The sequence below is a fragment of the Heteronotia binoei genome, chromosome 4 (assembly GCF_032191835.1).
Source record: "Heteronotia binoei isolate CCM8104 ecotype False Entrance Well chromosome 4, APGP_CSIRO_Hbin_v1, whole genome shotgun sequence".
Taxonomy (NCBI): Eukaryota; Metazoa; Chordata; class Lepidosauria; order Squamata; family Gekkonidae; genus Heteronotia; species Heteronotia binoei.
This window is the reverse complement of record NC_083226.1, coordinates 2120632-2140908: the sequence shown is the minus strand read 5'-3', so window position 1 is coordinate 2140908 and position 20277 is coordinate 2120632. Positions and strand designations below refer to the sequence as shown.

Sequence of the window (20277 nt, the reverse complement as noted above, 5' to 3'; positions counted from 1 at the left end):
AGAGCAGCTCACAATCTCCTTTCCCGTCCTCCCCCACAACAGACACCCTGTGAGGTGGGTGAGGCCAAGACGACTCTCACAGCAGCTGCCCTTTCAAGGACAACCTCTGCCAGAGCTATGGCTGACCAAAGGCCATTCCAGCAGCTGCAAGTGCAGGAGTGGGGAATCAAACCTGGTTCTCCCACATAAGAGTCCACGTACTTTTAACCACTACACCAAACTGGCTCAGTGAGGTTCTGGAGCTCCGCTGCTGTGAGCTCCTGCCCAAAATGAGGCCTGGCTGACAGCATCTACCTGCACATTCTATCTTAGTACGCTTTTATCAAGCATGTGCCATATGACATATTTATACTTCTTTAATCGTAGAAGTTGCTGCAGCAAGTTACCTGAAATGAGGACCGGCAATAGTTCCTTCACTGTGTTCATGGAGTTCACCAACATGACTCGGTGCTCCTGGTGAGTCAGCTCTTGCTGGCGTTCGTCAATCATCTTGGCCATCTTGGTCATTCCTACAGGAGGAAAGGCAGTGAGCCCAAACAGCTCTCTCTCCAGAGTCACACACCATTTGACACACATTTCTGCACCCCAAAAGGACACTCAGAGCTTCCCTTCTGCATTTGCAAAGCAGCCACCACCATCTTCTAATTATTAATATAAAACACACAATGCTGGAATATTCCCATGTTCAGTGATGCCATTTTTAAGGCAAGTGAAGACGCTAAAAGGCAGTTTAAGAGAAAACTGCCAGCTCAGCCATTTGCAGCAAAATACTTTAAAAGCCACTTCCCTGCTTCAGACATTTGATTAAACATTGGCTTGAGAAAAAGCAGCTTGTGTCAAGAGGCACACCCACCCCAGCCTTACTGTATTGTGTTCTTGTTAAGGATTACAATTGGATGACACCCACAAGGAGTTTGGGACACCCAGAGCACTAGATCCCTGCTCTGTGCTATTCTGCATTACCCAAAGGGAGGTGGAAAAGCTTGGCTGGATGTGAAGCAGTTACACTTTCCAACACAGGCAAGCAAGCACATGCAGAGGACTGCTATTCTGTGCCTCTCTTCTTTCTGGCCTTATTTACCATTTTAAACAATGGCAGAAAATGTATGTCCCTGAAGCAAAAAGGAACGGCATTGTTCCTGTCTCATTGTCATCTGTGTTATAAAATGGAATAATATCTGCCATCTTTATGGGATAACATCTTGTCATGATGTGAGAGGGTCAGGCTGGGCAACATTGTGATGATTTGGAAATTTTCTGAGTGCTGCTGAGTTGTCTGTTCATAAAATGTTTTTATTGTATTTGTTTTATTTTATGTTGTGCTCCGCCCTGAGCCCTTCGGGGAATGGCGGAACAGAAATATACTAAAATAAATAAATTTGGAGCTTGGCCTGCCCTTCCTTACCCCCTGCTGAGCAGAACGTGAACTACCCTCTATTAAACAGAGACACCACAGAGCTTGGGGTCTTGCCTACTGAGAGCAAGAGCGGCCAGCAGTGCTGGGGGAGCGGTGTGATGATGTCACTTACGGGAAGCCTGCTGAAAGCCCAAAACTCAATCCCAGGTGCCTTTGATTAAAAAGATCTCCCTCAGCAAGATTTTGGAAAGACCTCCTCATGGGTTCCTTGGGGTCATGGGAGCAGCCACAACTGACCTGGCTAAATGGAACAATGGGATCTCTCCTACGTCTTCGTAAGTACAGAACGGGCTATTTCAATTGCCTACACTGAACCGTGTGCATCAGATGGAAATGTGATCGGGTCTGCTCAGAAAGCATTTCAATACCGTAAAAAGGCTACTCCTTGAACTGCTAGCCTTGGTGTGTTCCCAGTTTACAGCGTCAATCATATTTATTTTCTGAACCAACGTCTGCACATCTCTCAGGAGGCAGTGATCAAAATATTATTGTGTTCTGTGCCAGAGAGGGTCATGTTAAACAAGGTAGCAGTGTGAAGCTCACCACCTCATAATGAAAAAAAAATCCAAATGATCCACCAAAGCTTATATGTTAAAAAGAAATAATAAAGTTAATGTGAACTATGTGTATGATCAAGGAAGGAGACTGAAACGCTGAAACACTCCATACAAAATGAATTAGAATGGGGTAGAACAGATAAAAGGAAGTACTTCTACACCCAAAGGGTGATTAACACATGGAATTCACTGCCACCGAAGCATGGACAGTTTCAAGAGGGGATTGGATAAACATCTGGAGCAAAGTTCCATCAGTGGATATTAGCCACAGGGTACAGATGGCACCTGGTTTTTTTGGCCACTGTGTGACACAGAGTGTTGGACTGGAGGGGCCATTGGCCTGATCCAACAGGGCTTCTCTTATGTTCTTATGTGACCCAGAGTGTGGGACTGGAGGGGCCATTGGCCTGATCTAACAGGGCTTCTCTTATGTTCTTATGTGACACAGAGTGTTGGACTGGAGGGGCCATTGGCCTGATCCAACAGGGCTTCTCTTATGTTCTTATGTGACACAGAGTGTTGGACTGGAGGGGCCATTGGCCTGATCCAACAGGGCTTCTCTTATGTTCTTATGTGACACAGAGTGTTGGACTGGAGGGGCCATTGGCCTGATCCAACAGGGCTTCTCTTATGTTCTTATGTGACACAGAGTGTTGGACTGGAGGGGCCATTGGCCTGATCCAACAGGGCTTCTCTTATGTTCTTATGTGACACAGAGTGTTGGACTGGATGGGCCATTGGCCTGATCCAACATGGCTTCTCTTATGTTCTTATGGATGTCTGAATCAGCAAGTCAGTCAAAGATTTTAAGAAAAGACACTGAAATAGTACGTTATATTAGCTATGCTGTTAATATGTGCATAACGTCTTCCAAAAGAATGGCAATTCTTACTTCGTGCATTTTAGAGATACCTAGCAAGAATGCACAATGCAACAGCTAAGTTTTAGAGAGCAATTCTAAGCATATCCGAATCCTATGTAAGTCTATTCCAATAGGGCTTACTCCCTGGAAAGTGTTTGTAAGACAGTAGTGTCAAAATACCAGAATGATTACTTAAGCATATCTCTTGCCATTTCAATGGAGGAGTAGAAAGGAAGTCAGAGACCTGGGGGAAACAGCCAGCACAACTGGGTGGAGATCAGCTGCCCCACCAAACCCTGAGCCAACAGCATAACGAAAGAATGATCACCCAGCGGAGGTGTAGGCTAGAAAATAGGCGACTCAATCCCAGCTTTCTTTCTAGTTTGCCAAAGTCAGTTTTTAATATGAAAGCCTTTGGAAAATGGAAATTCACAAATGAAGCTGGAATTCACACATGACGACGAATCAGACTTCCAGTCCATCAAAAACAGATAATCTATTCCAGGGGTGGGGAACCTCCATCTCGAGGGCCATATACGGCCCTTGAGGTCACTTAGTGTGGCCCTCGGGTATAGCTGGGCCGAACTGAGCCATGTGGCAGCCTCCCTGGGGCCTGGCTGGCCAATGAGGATTGTGGGGCCCAGCCGTGCTATGCAGCAGCCTCCCCAGGGCCAGGCAAGGATCACAGGGCCCAGATGTACTGTGTGGCAGCCTCCCTGGGGCATGGCTGGCCAGCGAGGATCGTGGGGCCCAGCCGCGCTGTGCAGCAGCCTCCCCAGAGCCAGGCAGGTATCACAGGGCCCAGATGTACTGTGGACAGCCTCCCTGGGGCCTGGCCGGTCGGCCAGAATTGCTGCAGGGCCTGGAAAAGTTACTGTCACAGTTCAGTTTGCACTTGATTGTCTCAGGGGGGGTGGCCTAATATGCTACTGAGTTCCTGCTGGGCTTTTTTTTTTTTTTTTTTTTTTACAAAAAAGCCTTGGACCTATACATTTGACTAGGGTGGCGGGCCGGGTGTGTGTGTGTGCATGCGTGTGCCAGATTAGGCTCTCCCCACATGACTTCAAATAGAAAAACAATTATTTGCATTAATTTTGCTGGCCTGAATCATTCTCTCTTGGCGGAGCACTGTTTTTTAAGTTGATAATTTTTTATGGCCCACGAATGGTGTTATAAATATCCATATGGCCCTTGGCAGAAAAAAGGTTCCCCACCCCTGGTCTATTCTGACAGGCAAGGGCTCTTCAGTGTCTCATCTCTTGGTGTAAAGAACCCCACTTGAATGCAACTGAGGCAGCAAATTTGGTTTTCGTAACTCATATCAGAAAAACAAACAATACCAGAAAATACGACACAAAATTCGGAAGACATCTCAGCCAATGCGGTATTTTAGCATGCCAAGAAAAGATACAGAGGGAAAAAAACTTTAATTTAGCCAGATTTTTCACCGTTCAAATCTTCAGTGATAAAGCTAAACCTCCTATCAGCCACAGTAACAAACTGAGTGTAAAACACATCTGTGTCCCACAAATCTAGAGACCTCTTTAAATCACTTTAGTTGAAGCAACTTGAGATGTGCAGAGCACCTGAACAAAGTCTGAGTTCAGCGGCACTTTAAAGACCAACCAAGTTCATCGCATGCACATAAAAGCTCCCACCAAGAATTCAACTTCGTTGGTCTTCAAGGTGCCCCTTTGTTCTGTTGCTTCAGACCAACACAGCTTCCCACCTGAACACCTGAAGCAACTGCGTTGGACACTCCTTATTTTTTTTCCCCCCTGGCCAACAAGTGCCAGCCTTTCTGTGCTCTTCTCTGTCTCTTCCCGTTTTGTCTAACTCCCAACCCCGTACAAATCTCCCCTGGGATCTATCTGTTTAACACAATTTCTCTTTCCGCCCTGTCCCTTGGCGCAGTCTTACACCTTGACTGGCAGGGGGGGATCCCTTGCTCTTTCTTCTTTGTCCACATATTGGCAAAAGAGTGTCACAGTGTCACACCTCTCTCCCAGATCCACTCTCCAAGAACTTTTTAAATGGAGAGGCCATTAAGGCTGAACATGAGATCTACAGGTCAGCAGAGAAGAAACCCTAAAACGCTGAACTTTTAAAAGCCGCATAAGAATAGCCTTGAGATCCATGGCATCTCACCTGGCCCCAGGTTCTTCGTGTACGTCACCAAGTCCTCCATCGTCTCCACCACCTCGGCCACCGTCAGGTACTCTAGAATTCCTTTGCAGACACGGATGATTTTGCGGACCTTGAACACACAATGGTGAGGGGAGAATACTCACTCTTGTAATTATTGCAACTAAAAATGACTTCTATCTAAAAGGCTCATAATTTAAAAGCAAAGCATAAACATATGAACATATGAAGCTGCCTTATACTGAATCAGACCTTTGGTCCATCAAAGTCAGTATTGTCTTCTCAGACTGGCAGCGGCTCTCCAGGGTCTCAAGCTGAGGTTTTTCACACCTATTTGCCTGCACCCTTTTTTGGAGATGCCAGGGATTGAACCTGGGACCTTCTGCTTCCCAAGCAGATGCTCTACTACTGAGCCACCGTCCCTCCCCTCCCCATGCAAAAGATAGCAATCTCTACTTACATCCATGCTCTCAAATGTGGTAGAAGAGGTACAAACGCACTATCACTGCAGTGTGATGTATTTTTGTAGTGCAATGGAAGTGTATCAAAACCACTCCCTTTCCAGAAAGTAAAGCACTTCCATTCACTCCATACAGGACTTTTTTTGAGCAGGATCGCACAGGAACCAGTTCCGGCTGGCTTGGCTCAAAAAAGGTCTCCAGCAGAGGTAAGGCATTAGGCAGCCACGCCCTCCCAGACTGCACACTCTCAGCCTCCAAGGGCTTGCAAAAAAAGTGAGAGCACCCCCTCCTGCACGTGGTTCTCTCCCTCCGACAGTGTTTGGGGGGGGGCGGGGGAAGGTCTCTCATTGGGCTTTGTGAGAACACACATTCATGAAATGCAGCTGATGGCACCGTACTGTTCTGTGTCGATATGCGGAAGGTAACCTATTGAATGGGTGACAACACGGGGTGTGGCCTAATATGCAAATGAGTTCCTGCTGGGGTTTTTCCACCAAAAAAGAGCCCTGACTACACAGCAGTGGGTCACAATGTTCCGAGTGCCAGGCTAGAATCTAGGAGAGAGGTTTGAATCCTCCTCTGCCCTGGAAGCTCTCTCAACTGCACCAACCTCACAGGGCTGTTGTGAGAATAAATCTGAGGAGGGGAAAACAATGCATCCTGCTCTGTGTTCCTTGGAGGAAGGAAGGGCACGTACGAACGCACTCCCTAAACCAACAAAATAAACAAAGCCACAAGTGCTGGGGCAACTTTTCCCACAATGCCCTTTCATGCCAAATTCTACCTTGTGGGCAATGCCTGGTGCCCACCAAGCATTTTGAGTGAGTGGGTGTGGCCAGAAGGGGCTGTGGTGCAGCAGGATTCCTGAACAGTCCCTCGAGATCCCATTGCCTGCATCGATTAATATCATGTTCTTTCAGCAGCAGCTGCTGCCACCGCACTGTTGGTTTTTATTTTCTCTCACTCTTTCCTAGTGTATTTTTTAAATTTACTCCTCTCCTCCCTTGCGCTTGGGTTTTCTCCAGGTTCTGCCGCCTGCAGTGGCTCTTTTATGGTCGGCTCCACCACCTGTGGCACCACCTGCGTCGGAATTCCATAGGCACCAACCAGCTCAAAAAATTATTTAAAATAACTGTGCTCTAATCAATGCCAGTAGAATATTTAACCATGAGATCATTGTGCTTTGAATCTGAAAAAAAATTTTGGTCTCTTGATAAACCCAAAGGTTCTTACATCTTTCTTCTGCTGTAGAATATACCCAGGAATGCATTTCAGGCATGATAGTGCAAGTTTCAGAAGACGGCATGCTGGGCTTTTTCTGTAGCAGGAACTCCTTTGCATATTAGGCCACACACCCCTGATGCAGCCAATCCTCCAAGAGCATCCAGAGCTCTTCTTACAGGGCCTACTGTAAGAACTTAGAGCATTGGCTACATCAGGGGTGTGTGGCCTAATAAGCAAAGGAGTTCCTGCTACAAAAAAAAGCCCTGAAAATCACGAAGATGCAACATGAGAGAATGTATTTCCCCTTCAGAGTCATAACTGCTCCCTGCAGGCAAATTAACCACTCCATAATATCAAGCGCTATTATCTTGAAAGATACTAATAAAGCACGGTACATTGCTTGCAGAGTAATCACTCATAAAACAAGAACCAAAGATATTCCTAGCTTAGCTTTAATGCATTCACCTCTTCTGAGCCTCTACAGAACTAAATTCTCCAAAGAGCCCAGTCATTGCTTCTGGATGAGAACAGTCAGCATTTATTCTCACCCCAGCAAGGCATGTTTTGATATTCATTCAACAAGCAGAGAAGCAAAGTGAATATAAAATGAAAACTAGGAAATCAATTTGCTGTTGGCTGATAAGAAGTTACTACCAAAAAAAAAAAAGTTCATCATCGGTGTATCTATTTCTCAAATGTGGCCCTTTCCGAGTTCGCTTCAAGGTGTTGGTATTAACCTTTAAAGCCCTTTATGGTCAGGGACCTGCCTATCTACGGGACCGCCTTTCCCCATATATCCCCCAGAGAGCACTGCGATCAGGGACAAAAAATGTGTTGTCCGCCCCTGGGCCAAAAGAAGCCAGGCTGTGTGTAACGAGATCCAGGGCTTTTTCGGTGGCAGCACCAGAACTTTGGAACACTCTTCCAGAAGGCATAAGGGCCCTGCGGGATTTGTCTGCGTTCCGCAGGGCCTGTAAGACCGAATTGTTTAAACAGGCTTTTGCTGTTTGATTGAAAAAGGGCTGCCACCGGACATCTTATAGAATGCTGGCGACCACAGTCGAGAAGTCACTCCGCCTATACTGGACTGAAATAGCGCTATAGAATGGTTTTAAAACTGAAATAAGCAAATTATGGTTTTATGTTTTATTGGACTGATTGTATTGTATAATGTTGTGAGCCGCCTTGAGTCCACTTGCAGAGAGGGCGGGATATAAATTGAATGTAATAAATAAATAAATAATAAACTATATCCATGGATTGGGACCATGCTTACTCAAAACAATATATCAAGATGATGACTGCAGATTTATACCCCGCCCTTCTCTCTGAATCAGAGACTCAGAGCAGCTTACAATCTCCTATATCTTTTCCCCCCACAACAGACACCCTGTGAGGTGGGTGGGGCTGAGAGAGCTCTTACAGCAGCTGCCCTTTCAAGGACAGCTCTGCGAGAGCTATGGCTGACCCAAGGCCATTCCAGCAGGTGCAAGTGGAGGAGTGGGGAATCAAACCCGCTTCTCCCAGACAAGAGTCCGTGCCAAAGGTAGCTTTGGCCCCAGTGCCACTGGAAAGCCTACCTCTGCCTCATCAAACGTCAGCAACAGGTCCGATGTCCCCGAAAGGATGCCTCTGGAGCCATCAATGAGATAATCACGAGCAGGTACAGAATAGGGATCCGACTGGAGCATCTGGGCCGCCTGGACGAGTTTCGTGCATGCATTCTCCACCCTGCAAGCAATCAGGAGGCAAGAGAAATTAATCGCGCTCTCATTACCCATCAGGGTCATGGTGACAGATGGAAGATGCCCTGGGGTCATATATATTTCACAGGCTGCAAAGATGGCACGCAGACTGCTCACCTTCTGTCACTCCTACCCCCATCAACACACATCCCCTGAATGGTAAAAGTAAATGATAAAAGTATAAAATGTAATTCAAGTCATGCCATATGTATGGTTTAATTATGCCATGTTTAGAGAAACCTGACCTTTACTAGCACGCTCATGTAAACATGGACCACAAATAGGGCTGCCTAGTTCCAGTCAGGGGAGGGGGAATCCCCCGGTCTGGAGGGTCCCAATCCGCTGGCAGGGAGCCCCCAAAGAGCCTTGTTGCCGCATGCCATCCCCAGCGCGATGATGTCACCTGGAAGTGACATTATCACACCAGGGACATCGTGCCAGGAACTCTTCAGGATTTGCCATAAAAACTCTATGGTACTACAGAGTTTTATTGTGAATCCTAGAGTGTCCCCACTCTAGGAATTGTGGTACGATCGAGTTTTATCGTGAGTCCAGTGCAGCATTGCCAGTGTGAAGACATCGCTTCCTGGTGATATCATTGCGTGAGACAACAGTCCCCCACCACAGCAGTGGAGGGATTTGGAAACCCTACTCACAAACCCTTTCTGATTCAAAAGCCACTTGGAGAGATTTTGAATAATACTGGAGAAACTGGGGAGGGGGGTTGTTTCACTTCCTGTTGTTTCCCTGCTCCAAATTTGCCCCATCCTTCTGAGGTTGGTAAAATGAGTACCCAGCTTGCTGGGGATAAAGTGTAGATGACTGGGGAATGCAATGGCAAACCACCCCGTAAAACAATCTGCCAAGAAAACGTCATGATGGGATGTCACCCCATGGGTCAGTAACTACTGGTGCTTGCTCCGAGGACTACCTTTACCTTTAAGGATTCAAAACCACTTTCCCTTGAATAAGGGCCACTGAATAAACTAGAATTCACCTGCAAGCAGCCTCAGTTATGACTATTCCCCAATACACAAATTGCTTTACAAATCTTTGTTTCTAACAGCAGTTCTGCAAAGGCAGGTCTCTATTACCTGCATTGAACAAGTCAAGAGAAAAAGCTAAGATAGGAAGGCATTGCCAAGGCCACCCAACTTCTGGGAGAGTGCTCCCAGAAGCTGCCCTTTCAAGGACAACCTCTATGAGAGCTATGGCTGACCCAAGGCCATTCCAGCAGCTGCAAGTGGAGGAGTGGGGAATCAAACCCGGTTCTCCCAGATAAGAGAGCTCTGGCTGACCCAAGGCCATTCCAGCAGCTGCAAGTGGAGGAGGGGGGAATCAAACCCGATTCTCCCAGATAAGAGAGCTATGGCTGACCCAAGGCCATTCCAGCAGGTGCAAGTGGAGGAGTGGGGAATCAAACCCGGTTCTCCCAGATAAGAGAGCTCTGGCTGACCCAAGGCCATTCCAGCAGCTGCAAGTGGAGGAGTGGGGAATCAAACCCGGTTCTCCCAGATAAGTGAGCTCTGGCTGACCCAAGGCCATTCCAGCAGCTGCAAGTGGAGGAGGGGGGAATCAAACCCGATTCTCCCAGATAAGAGAGCTATGGCTGACCCAAGGCCATTCCAGCAGGTGCAAGTGGAGGAGTGGGGAATCAAACCCGGTTCTCCCAGATAAGAGAGCTCTGGCTGACCCAAGGCCATTCCAGCAAGTGCAAGTGGAGGAGTGAGGAATCAAACCCAGTTATCCCAGATAAGAGAGCTATGGCTGACCCAAGGCCATTCCAGCAGCTGCAAGTGGAGGAGTGGGGAATCAAACCCAGTTATCCCAGATAAGAGAGCTATGGCTGACCCAAGGCCATTCCAGCAGGTGCAAGTGGAGGAGTAGGGGATCAAACCCGGTTCTCCCAGATAAGAGTCCACCCACTTAACCACTAAACCAAACTGGCTGAGCCCAACAAGCCACTGAAGAGGTCTGATATAAGTGCAAGTGCTACCCAACACAAAATAGGAGTAAAAGAAGAGATGTGGGGAAAGCTTGGGCTGCTGGCACAACCATCCTACCCTCATGAACACACACACACAAACACACACACAAAGCTGTCTTATACTGCATTGGACCTTCAGTCCATCAAGGTTGCTATGGTGTGAAAAAGGGGAGAAGTGTCCACATGGAGAGCCAGTTTGGTGTAATGGTTAAGCGCAAGGAGTCTTATCTTGGGGAACTGGGTTTGATTCCCGACTCCTCCACTTGCACCTGCTGGAGTAGCCTTGGGTCAGTCATAGCTCTCGCAGAGTTGTCCTTGAAAAGGGGCAGCTTCTGTGAGAGCTCTCTCAGCCCCAGGGTGTCTGTTGTGGGGGAATAAAATAAAGGAAATTGTGAGCCGCCCTGAGACTCTGAGATTCAGAGTGAAGGGAGGAGTATAAATCTAATGTCTTCTTCTTCTTGCCTACTGAGACTGGCAATGGCTTTCACATCACCTCCTACCTGATCCTTTGAGCTGTAGATGCTGCTGTGGATTGAACTGAGGATCTTCTGCATGCCAACTTGATGCTCTACCCCTGAGCCACAGCCTCTCTTCACCATAAGCGGAAACGTTTCCCCCACAAAATGGGAGTGCCAGCAGACAGAGCATTTTGCTAATTGCAAGAGGAACAAGCTCAGTTACCACTTATCAAACTGGGTTATGTCTCTGACCAAGGTCTTGTTAGCACTCATGTATTCTTCTTCTGATGATGATGATGATGATGAAGAAGAAGAAAAAGAAGAAGAGGACTGCAGATTTATACCCCACCCTTCTCTCTGAATCAGAGACTCAGAGTGGCTTACAATGGATGGGCCATTGGCCTGATCCAACATGGCTTCTCTTAGGTTCTTATAATCTCCTATCTTCTTCCCCCAGAACAGACACCCTGTGAGGTGGGGGGGGGGCTGAGAGAGCTCTCACAAAAACTGTCCTTTCAAGGACAACTCCTACGAGATCTATGGCTATCCCAAGGTCATTCCAGCAGCTGCTAGTGGAGGAGTGGGGAACCAAACTTGGTTCTCTCAGATAAGAGTCCGCACACTCAACCACTACACCAAACTGTTGGTGTAACTTTTGCTCACATGGGTATTTCTTCCTCTGCTCTGGCCAGCACTTCTGTGCTAGACCCACATCCCTACTGGGCTGGGGTGTTACGTAGTATCTAGATAGATAGATAGATAGATAGATAGATAGATAGATAGATAGATAGATAGATAGATAGATAGATAGATAGATAGATAGATAGATAGATAGATAGATAGATAGATAGATAATTTTATTTATATCCCGCCCTCCCCGCTGGAGCAGGCTCAGGGCGGCTAACAACATCATTCATATTCCATTATACAAAAGACAAGGTTACATTTAACATTAAACATTAAACGTTAACATTAAAAATTCTGATAAGTTTAAAATTAATTAATTAAATTGATAAAAGTGCTAATGCTATTTGTTCTTTATGATGGCGGTAATCATTAGCAATTTCTTTCTTCGTCAGAGAAAGCCAGTCGGAAGAGGAAGGTCTTGCAGGCCCTGCAGAATTGTTCAAGGTCCCGCAGGGCCCGCATTTCCTCTGGAAGTTGGTTCCATAGGCTCGGGACTACAGAGGAGAAGGCCCGATTGCGGGTGCATTGCAGCTTCACCTCTCTTGGTCCGGGGGTGGTCAACAAGTTTTTCCCGGCTGACCTCAGTGCTCTCTGGGGTTCGTATGGGGAGAGACGGTCCCTAAGGTAGACAGGTCCTCGACCATATAGGGCTTTAAAGGTAATGACCAGCACTTTGTAACGAATCCGGTATATAACTGGCAGCCAGTGCAGCTCGCGCAGTCCAGGCTGTGTGTGCTCCCATTTAGGGAGCCCCAGCAACAGTCTGGCCGCTGCGTTCTGCACCAGCTGCAGCTTCCGGGTTCGGTACAGAGGCAGCCCCATGTAGAGGGCATTACAGTAATCCAGTCTCGAGGTGACCGTTGCGTGATATATCTATGGGATGGGCAGTTTCTGTCTTTCTCTCTTTGGCCTTCACCCCAATTGGCTGTGACTTTTCACACAGGCCTTCACTTGCCACACAACACACAACTATACACTTGTTTCTCAAAAAGTCTTATTTTAGAATAGGCTGTTCTAAGTCATCTTTCCGAGCTTTGCTCCAAAATACCACACAGGCGCATGCAGAGTTAAGATTCAAAATGCTTCATCCATGAAGGAGATAAGGAAATGCTCTGAGAGATGCCAATGGAAAGTTCCCAGCCTTCTGAAAACTCTGTCCCATTGAGGCCCTGGAGACAAGACAGAATTGTTTTGGTTGCAGTGGGGGTGGGGGACTGAAACATCTGCTGGTTCTTCTTTTGAACTTGAGGCAAAGAAAACCATAAACGGAATCCATGGGGTCACTAGGGCTGCAGGGAAGCTGGGATGAGGCCACACCACTGTCCAAATGGCACATCCTCCAACCCTGCTGTTTACAGCAACTAACTGCTTTTCATCCCTTCTGTCAAAGGCGGGGGGGGGGGGACAGATCATCCTGTGCCAAGACTCCCCCCCTCCCCCCGCTTCCCAGTAGTTTAGAAGAGGGCCCAGTAAGAACATAAGAGAAGCTACTGATGGACCTCTGCTCCATATTTTTATCTAACCCCCTCTTGAAGGTGGCTATGCTTGTGGCTGCCACCACCTCCTGTGGCAGTGAATTCCATATGTTAATCACCCTTTGGGTGAAGAAGTACTTCCTTTTATCCGTTGTAACCTTTCTGCTCAGCAATTTCATCGAATGCCCACGAGTTCTTGTATTGTGAGAAAGGGAGAAAAGGACTTCTTTCTCTACTTTCTCCATCCCATGTATTATCTTGTAAACCTCTATCATGTCACCCCGCAGTCGACGTTTCTCTAAGCTAAAGAGTCCCAAGCGTTTCAACCTTTCTTCATAGGGAAAGTGTTCCAAACCTTTAATCATTCTGGTTGCCCTTTTTTGCACTTTTTCCAATGCTATAATATCCTTTTCGAGGTGCGGTGACCAGAATTGTACACAGTATTCCAAATGAGACCGCACCATCGATTTATACAGGGGCATTATGATCCTGGCTGATTTGTTTTCAATTCCCTTCCTAATAATACCCAGCATGGCGTTGGCCTTTTTTATTGCAATCGCACACTGTCTTGACATTTTCAGTGAGTTATCTACCACGACCCCAAGATCTCTCTCTTGGTCATTCTCTACCAGTTCACACCCCATCGACTTGTATTTGTAGCTGGGATTTTTGGCACCAATGTGCATCACTTTGCACTTGGCCACATTGAATCTCATCTGCCACGTTGACATCCACTCACCCAGCCTCAACAGATCCCTTTGGAGTGCCTCACAATCCTCTGTGGTTCTCACCACCCTGAACAATTTAGTGTCATCTGCAAACTTGGCCACTTCACTGCATACTCCCAACTCCAAATCATTTATGAACAAGTTAAAGAGCATGGAACCCAGTACTGAGCCCTGCGGCACCCCACTGCTTACCGTCCTCCACTGCGAAGACTGCCCATTTATACTCACTCTCTGCTTCCTATTAATTAGCCAGTTTTTGATCCACAAGAGGACCTGTCCTTTTACTCCATAACTCTCGAGCTTACTAAGGAGCCTTTGATGAGGAACTTTATCAAAAGCTTTCTGAAAGTCAAGGTAAACCACATCTATTGGGTCTTCTTTGTCCACATGTTTGTTCACCCCCTCAAAGAAATGTAACAGGTTAGTGAGGCAAGATCTTCCCTTACAGAACCCATGCTGAGTCTTCCTCAATAACCCATGTTCATCAATGTGCCTACTCATTCTGTCCTTGATAATGCTTTCTACCAACTTTCCTGGTATTGAAGTCAGACTGACTGGCCTGTAATTTCCCGGATCTCCTCTGGAACCCTTTTTAAAGATGGGGGTGATATTTGCTACCTTCCAGTCCTCAGGAATGGAGGCAGATTTCAATGAAAGATGACATATTTTTGTCAGAAGATTCACAAGTTCAACTTTGAGTTCTTTCAGAACTCTTGGATGTATGCCATCCAGACCTGGTGACTTATTGGTTTTTAATTCATCCATCAGTTGTAGGACCTCCTCTCTTTTCACCTCAATCTGACTCAGGTCTTTCAACACCCCTTCCAAAATTAGTGGTTCTGGAACAAGCAAACACTTCTCATCTTCCAGCGAAGATGGAGGCAAAAAATGCATTCAGCATCTCAGCCATTGCCCTATCCTGTGCTTTCCTATCAACAGAACCAATCAAGCTAAGTGTCACCAACACTACTCCCTCCCTCAGTTACTCGCTAGGCTTTTAAAGGTACACAATCTTTCCTCCCTTGGTCTTATTACAGCAGCTGAGACTTTGGGAGGAGAGACGAAGATGATGATATTGAATTTATATCCTGCCCTACACTCTGAATCGCAGAGTCTCAGAGCAGCTTACAATCTTCTATATCTTCTTCCCCCACAACAGATACCCTGTGAGGTGGGTGGGGCTGAGAGAGCTCCCACAGAAGCTGCTCTTTCAAGGACAACTCCTGCGAGAGCTCTGGCTGACCCAAGGCCATTCCAGCAGCTCCAAGTGGAAAAGTGGGGAATCAAACCTCCCAGATAAGAGTCCGCAAACTTAACCACTACACCAAACTGGCTCATGCAGATGGGCTTGGGAAGATGCAGATGGGCTTGGGAAGCAGGTCAGAAAACAGACTGCAAGGTCACTGGCAATTTTTCTCCAGGGCAGTTTACCAGACTGCCCGTCACGGCAATCTCCCATCAAGCCCCCTCCCCCCCACAACTCTTCATTCCAGCAGGAGCAAAAGTTGGAGGTGGAAACCAACAGCTCATGGCAGCACTTCTAGTTGTGTCTGGAAGTGCTGCCATGGTGCTCTTGGAATATGCCCAAATCTCTCTGGTTTTTACCTGGGGGATTCACGGAGCATCACTAAGTCACTTCTGAGTACAGCCAGAAGTGATGTCATGAGATGTTCTAGGAATTCTCAATATCTCTATGGTTTTTACCACAGAGAGTGGTCACATCCACAAGGTCACCAGAAGTGATATCACAATATTCTAGGAAGTCAATACTGTTTGCCTTTTGGAAGAAGAGGCAATTGAAATCCTGAACAATCGCCAAATATCTATGGTTTATATACCATAAAGACTGGAGCATTCCTAGAGCATTGTGACCACACTGTGGGAAATTGCTCTGCCCCTCATTCTTGCTCCTCTGCCAGCCCTTGCCAGCCACCCTATTTCCAAGGGCCACTTTAAAAAGATCCAGGCTTTTCAGTTGCCTCTTCTGCCAAAGGACAAAGAGTTTTGATTTCCAAAGGAAACCAGTGCAAAATGGCAAATGCAGGCTGAAACAACCATTCTGCACACAAGCAGTACTTTTTATAATCAGTAAAAACAGACCTTACTGATCTTTCAGCAGGCTTGTCAATTAGGGCTGGCTGACTGAATGGGTAACAAAGAGGTAGGGGCCGAATCTGTTATGAGGGCCAGATCTGACATAAATTAGACCTTGTTGGACCAGGCCATGTGTGTTATAACATGTAATGCCAGGTAGTGGAGATAGAAACTTTATAAAGGACACTGACAAACACAATTTAAAATCTTGTATCTCTCCCGGGTGATCAAGAGAACTGGGCAAAACAGGGGGCAGAGCCTCAGCCAATAGAAGGAAAAGAGAGTTGGCTCAGTAGCTCTGCTGTGCAATTAAGAGAGCCTGGCAAAGCAAGCTCTCCTCCCCCCGCTTCTTCCCCAAGGGAGGAGCCTCAGCCAATGGAGAAAATAAATAGAGGCTTTGCTCCATAGCTCCTGTGCAATTGAGCAAGCCTGGCAAAGCAAGCTGTGAGGCAAAAGGAAGCAAGAGAGAGGGAGAAGAAAGCAGACTTGCTCACGGGCCTGATAGGAACCCTCTGAGGACTTGATCTGGCCCCCGGGCCACATGTTTGACACCCATGCTATAAGGCATGAAATTCCCTTATATGAGAAACCTTGTGCCTGAACTCAAACACCATCTGCAACACGATTAAGCTCCTTTAGTTCACAGCCAGTGTTCTGAAGTGTCAAGATTGAGTCGGACAACATGTTCTAAGCAACAAAAACAATTGGCTCATTTCTGCAACGCTAATCTGAGCCTTTGGGCAGGCCAGGGACTAATAACTGCAAGACAATTCTCCATTCAAGGACCCTGGGAGATCTCAGACACAAAGCAGACTTCTACCAGGGCCATGAGCAACATGTTGATAAATCTGCGGCTTTTGTGGGGCACAATACACAAAATGGTCTTTTGGGCAGCCGTCTGCGGCAATCCTCAGGCCGTTGGACGAGCACACCAAGCTGTAACGCAGATGAGAGCACAACACCATATCTGCCAGCCAAATTTAGCAAAAGATTAAATATAATTCACTGGGCTGGTTTTAGACACCAGCCAAGAGAGCTCGTAAATGCCACTGGAGCTGTATGTGCTAGAAAGCATTTAAAATGAGAGAGAGCACTTTTTTAACATAAAGATACTGCATCTCAAAATAAAGCATTGTTCTACAAGTGTGAAGATACACATCTCATTTGCTTGTCACTGGCAATACATCAGTTCCTTCAGATGGACTATACATTTTGCCGTTCCACTTTCTGCTTTGTTTATCATGCATCTCATAAGGAGATTCTCTTTTCACATTGTTTTTCTGCCTTTTGTGATCCTCGTCCTATTGTGTTGTTTATGGGATGCCTTGTGCTGTACGATTAAAAAAGGTAAAGGCAGTCCCCTGTGCAAGCACTCTGGGGTAGTCCCGTGTCCGACTCTGGAGCAACGTTGCTTTCACGATGTTTTCACAGCAGACTTTTTTACAGGGTGATTTGCCTTTGCCTTCCTCTACACTTCCCCCCCGCAGCAAGCTGGGTACTCATTTTACCGACCTCAGAAGGATGGAAGGCTGAGCTGGAGCTGGCTACCTGAACCCAGCTTCCACCAGGATCGAACTCAGGTCATGAGCAGAGCTTAGGACTGCAGTACTGCAGCTTTACCATTCTGTGCCACGGGGCTCTTTTACACCTTTTTATATTGTGTGATCCACACTGAACCTCAGCAAGAAAGGCAGTCAATAAATGAAGTAAATAACAATATACATTCTGCATAATTCTCGACTCGAGTCACCTTCTTAAACTTTTGCTGCCATGAATCCCGCCGCTCACCCTCGCAGTCTTGATCACTTGTGGCCACAGTTACACAAAACGAAAAGAACTTTTCTGCAGTTGAGTTTGGGGCAGTCAGAGAAAGAGTAGCTGAGAGCTCACTGAAAAGGCAAGGTTTCAACAGACAGCAGCAGGGGGATAGAATACTGGGAGATGCCTTTTGAAAGACTGAATGCTCCTCCGTTTTTTTGTTTTTTTTTTAAAAATAGAGATTCACACCCCAGTTTTCTCCCTGACAGGGACTCAAAGCATTTCACAACACTGTTCCCCTGCTTCCACGTTCTCCTCACAGTAACAATTTGTGAAGCAGGTGTCAAGAATTGACGAGACAGTGTGCGATTGCAACAGAAAAGGCCAATGCCATGATGGGAATTATTAGGAAGGGAACTGAAAACAAATCAGCCAGTATCATAATGCCCCTGTATAAATCAATGGTGCGGTCTCATTTGGAACACTGTGTGCAATTCTGGTCACCGCACCTCAAAAAAGAATTGTAGCACCGGAAAAAGTGCAGAAAAGGGTAACTAGAATGATTAAAGGGTTGGAACACTTTCCCTATGAAGAAAGGTTAAAACGCTTGGAGAAACGTCGACTAAGGGGTGACATGATAGAGGTTTACAAGATTCTGTATGGGATTGAGAAGGTAGAGAAAGAAGTACTTTTCTCCCTTTCTCACAATACGAGAACTCATGGGCACTCAATGAGCAGTCGGGATAGAATGGATAAAAGGAAGTCCTTCTTCACCCAAAGGGTGATTAACACATGGAATTCACTGCCACAAGAGGTGGCGGCTACAAGCATAGACAGCTTCAAGAGGGGTTTGGATAAGCATCTGGAGCAGAGGTTCATCAGTGGCTATTAGCCACAGCCTATTGTTGGAACTCTCTGTCTGCGGCAAGTGAAGCTCTGTATTCTTGGTGCTTGGAGGGGGACCAGTGGGAGGGCTTCTAGTGTTCTGGCCCCACTGGTGGACCTCCTGATGGCACCTGGCTTTTTGGCCTCTGTGTTACACAAACTGTTGGACAGGATGGGCCACTGGCCTGATCCAACACGACTTCTCTTATTTTCTTATGTTCTCTTAATTCTCAATCCAGGGGATCCTTGTTATGGTGGGCAAGGATCAAAATGACAAAACATGCCTGGATTGTGAGTCCACACATCCCAGTGGGTTGCCTGCTACCAGCCCTTTTGACTAGCCCAACGATTAGAAGCCAAAGGGCAAACTTCTACTTTTTGTGGGAATAAACAAGAAAGTCAGCCCTGCAAGGCTGGTCACTTGAAGAATAAGTTTCCACTAATAATTAACTTGGAGGTGGACATTTTAAATCTAAGGTCCTGGAATTGCATTGAAATTCCTGAAGTACAGAACAACCAGGTATAGTCCAAGTATTTTTTCATTAAAGAGTGTGAGAATATTTCAAAGGAACACAGCAGAAAACAAAGAAACAAAGAAGCTACTACTGAAGGTTCTAACTACACAGTATGACATTAATCAAAGCTGCCCTTCTTTGTTGAAGTCAGTCAGCATTTCAAGCCTGTTTGTCCAAGGAGGAGTGTGTGTGTGTCCACACAAGCTGGGCAGATGCCTGACCTATGGCAAGGTTAGCCCATCGCTTCCTGATAGCTGAACCGGACTGCTCCAACTGCAACTAACAACAATGAACAGAAATGCTGAAGTCTAAGATCTGAATAAACTGAGGCCCTCTAGCCAATCCAAAAACCAATCTAACAAAGTTATCTTGACATGGACCTGTGACAACAAATAGCTCAGAAGTGAAACGGTTTATGACAGGATGGTTCCCTTCTGTAGTGTAAATCAAAGGATTAAAAGAGTTGATGGAATTCTCTGTCTGGGGCATCTGTCCCTCAAGAAGCTAAGCCGATTGCTATTTGGTATCCCATTCCACTGGATAATATGGCTACTGACATGGCTTTATATACCAGCGAGGCCCTTCCCTTCCCAAACTCTGCTCCCCCCAGACTCCACCCCCTAAACCTCCAAAGTTGGCAACCTGATCGCTAAACCCCAGAGTGGGCAACTCTTCCACTGAACACACCCTCATAAAAGGCCTTTAAAATGATTGACCTTACTCATATCCCATCTACTTCCACTTCAAGAAAAACGCATTTATGCATTCAACCCACCACTTGCCTGCCCTTGATCTTTCGTCGGTTGTTCTTTCCCTTCCAAACATTCTGCTCTCTTATCGAGCCAGAGCACATTACTAATCAAAAATATGAAGCATTCAGGAAGCCGGGATTTGCCCTTTCAATCAAGAGGTGTCGACATTGTCAAGGAAGGCAGGAGAGCGATAATGAAACAGTAATTATTTATGCCTTCAAGACCTCAGGAGGAGAAATTCATTATGTCTTCAGCACAGACGCGTGAAGTTAATTACAGGTGTCAGTCAATTAGCCTTCAAGGTGTCAAATGAACGTGGAGGAAGGGGGAGAAAGAGGGAGAGAGGACGAAAGCAGCGGCTGACCAAGCTCACGGCCAACTCTGCCACCCTCAAGTGACAAAAGGCGAAATGTGGACTTGTTGCGTATGGCTGTCCAAGAATTCTTTTGTGCACACGCACAAAAGTTACGGGAAGCTTGCTGTGACAGCTTTCTAGTACCAGGATGGTAAACTGATCCAATCATTGG

The 20277-nt window shown here is 46.5% G+C and overlaps 1 protein-coding gene across 2 annotated transcripts in view; it reads right to left on the bottom strand.

Moving 5' to 3' along the window:
• The window catches only part of VCL (vinculin), a 140026-nt gene that overhangs the window by 61962 nt on the left and 57787 nt on the right, over positions 1-20277 (bottom strand). For both annotated transcript variants that reach the window (XM_060236692.1, XM_060236693.1), the window contains exons 3-5: positions 8247-8397; positions 4985-5093; positions 387-509 (exon numbers count right to left, since the gene is read on the bottom strand). In XM_060236692.1, the coding sequence (XP_060092675.1) occupies positions 387-509; positions 4985-5093; positions 8247-8397 (383 nt within the window). The remainder of the gene's footprint in view (positions 1-386; positions 510-4984; positions 5094-8246; positions 8398-20277) is intronic.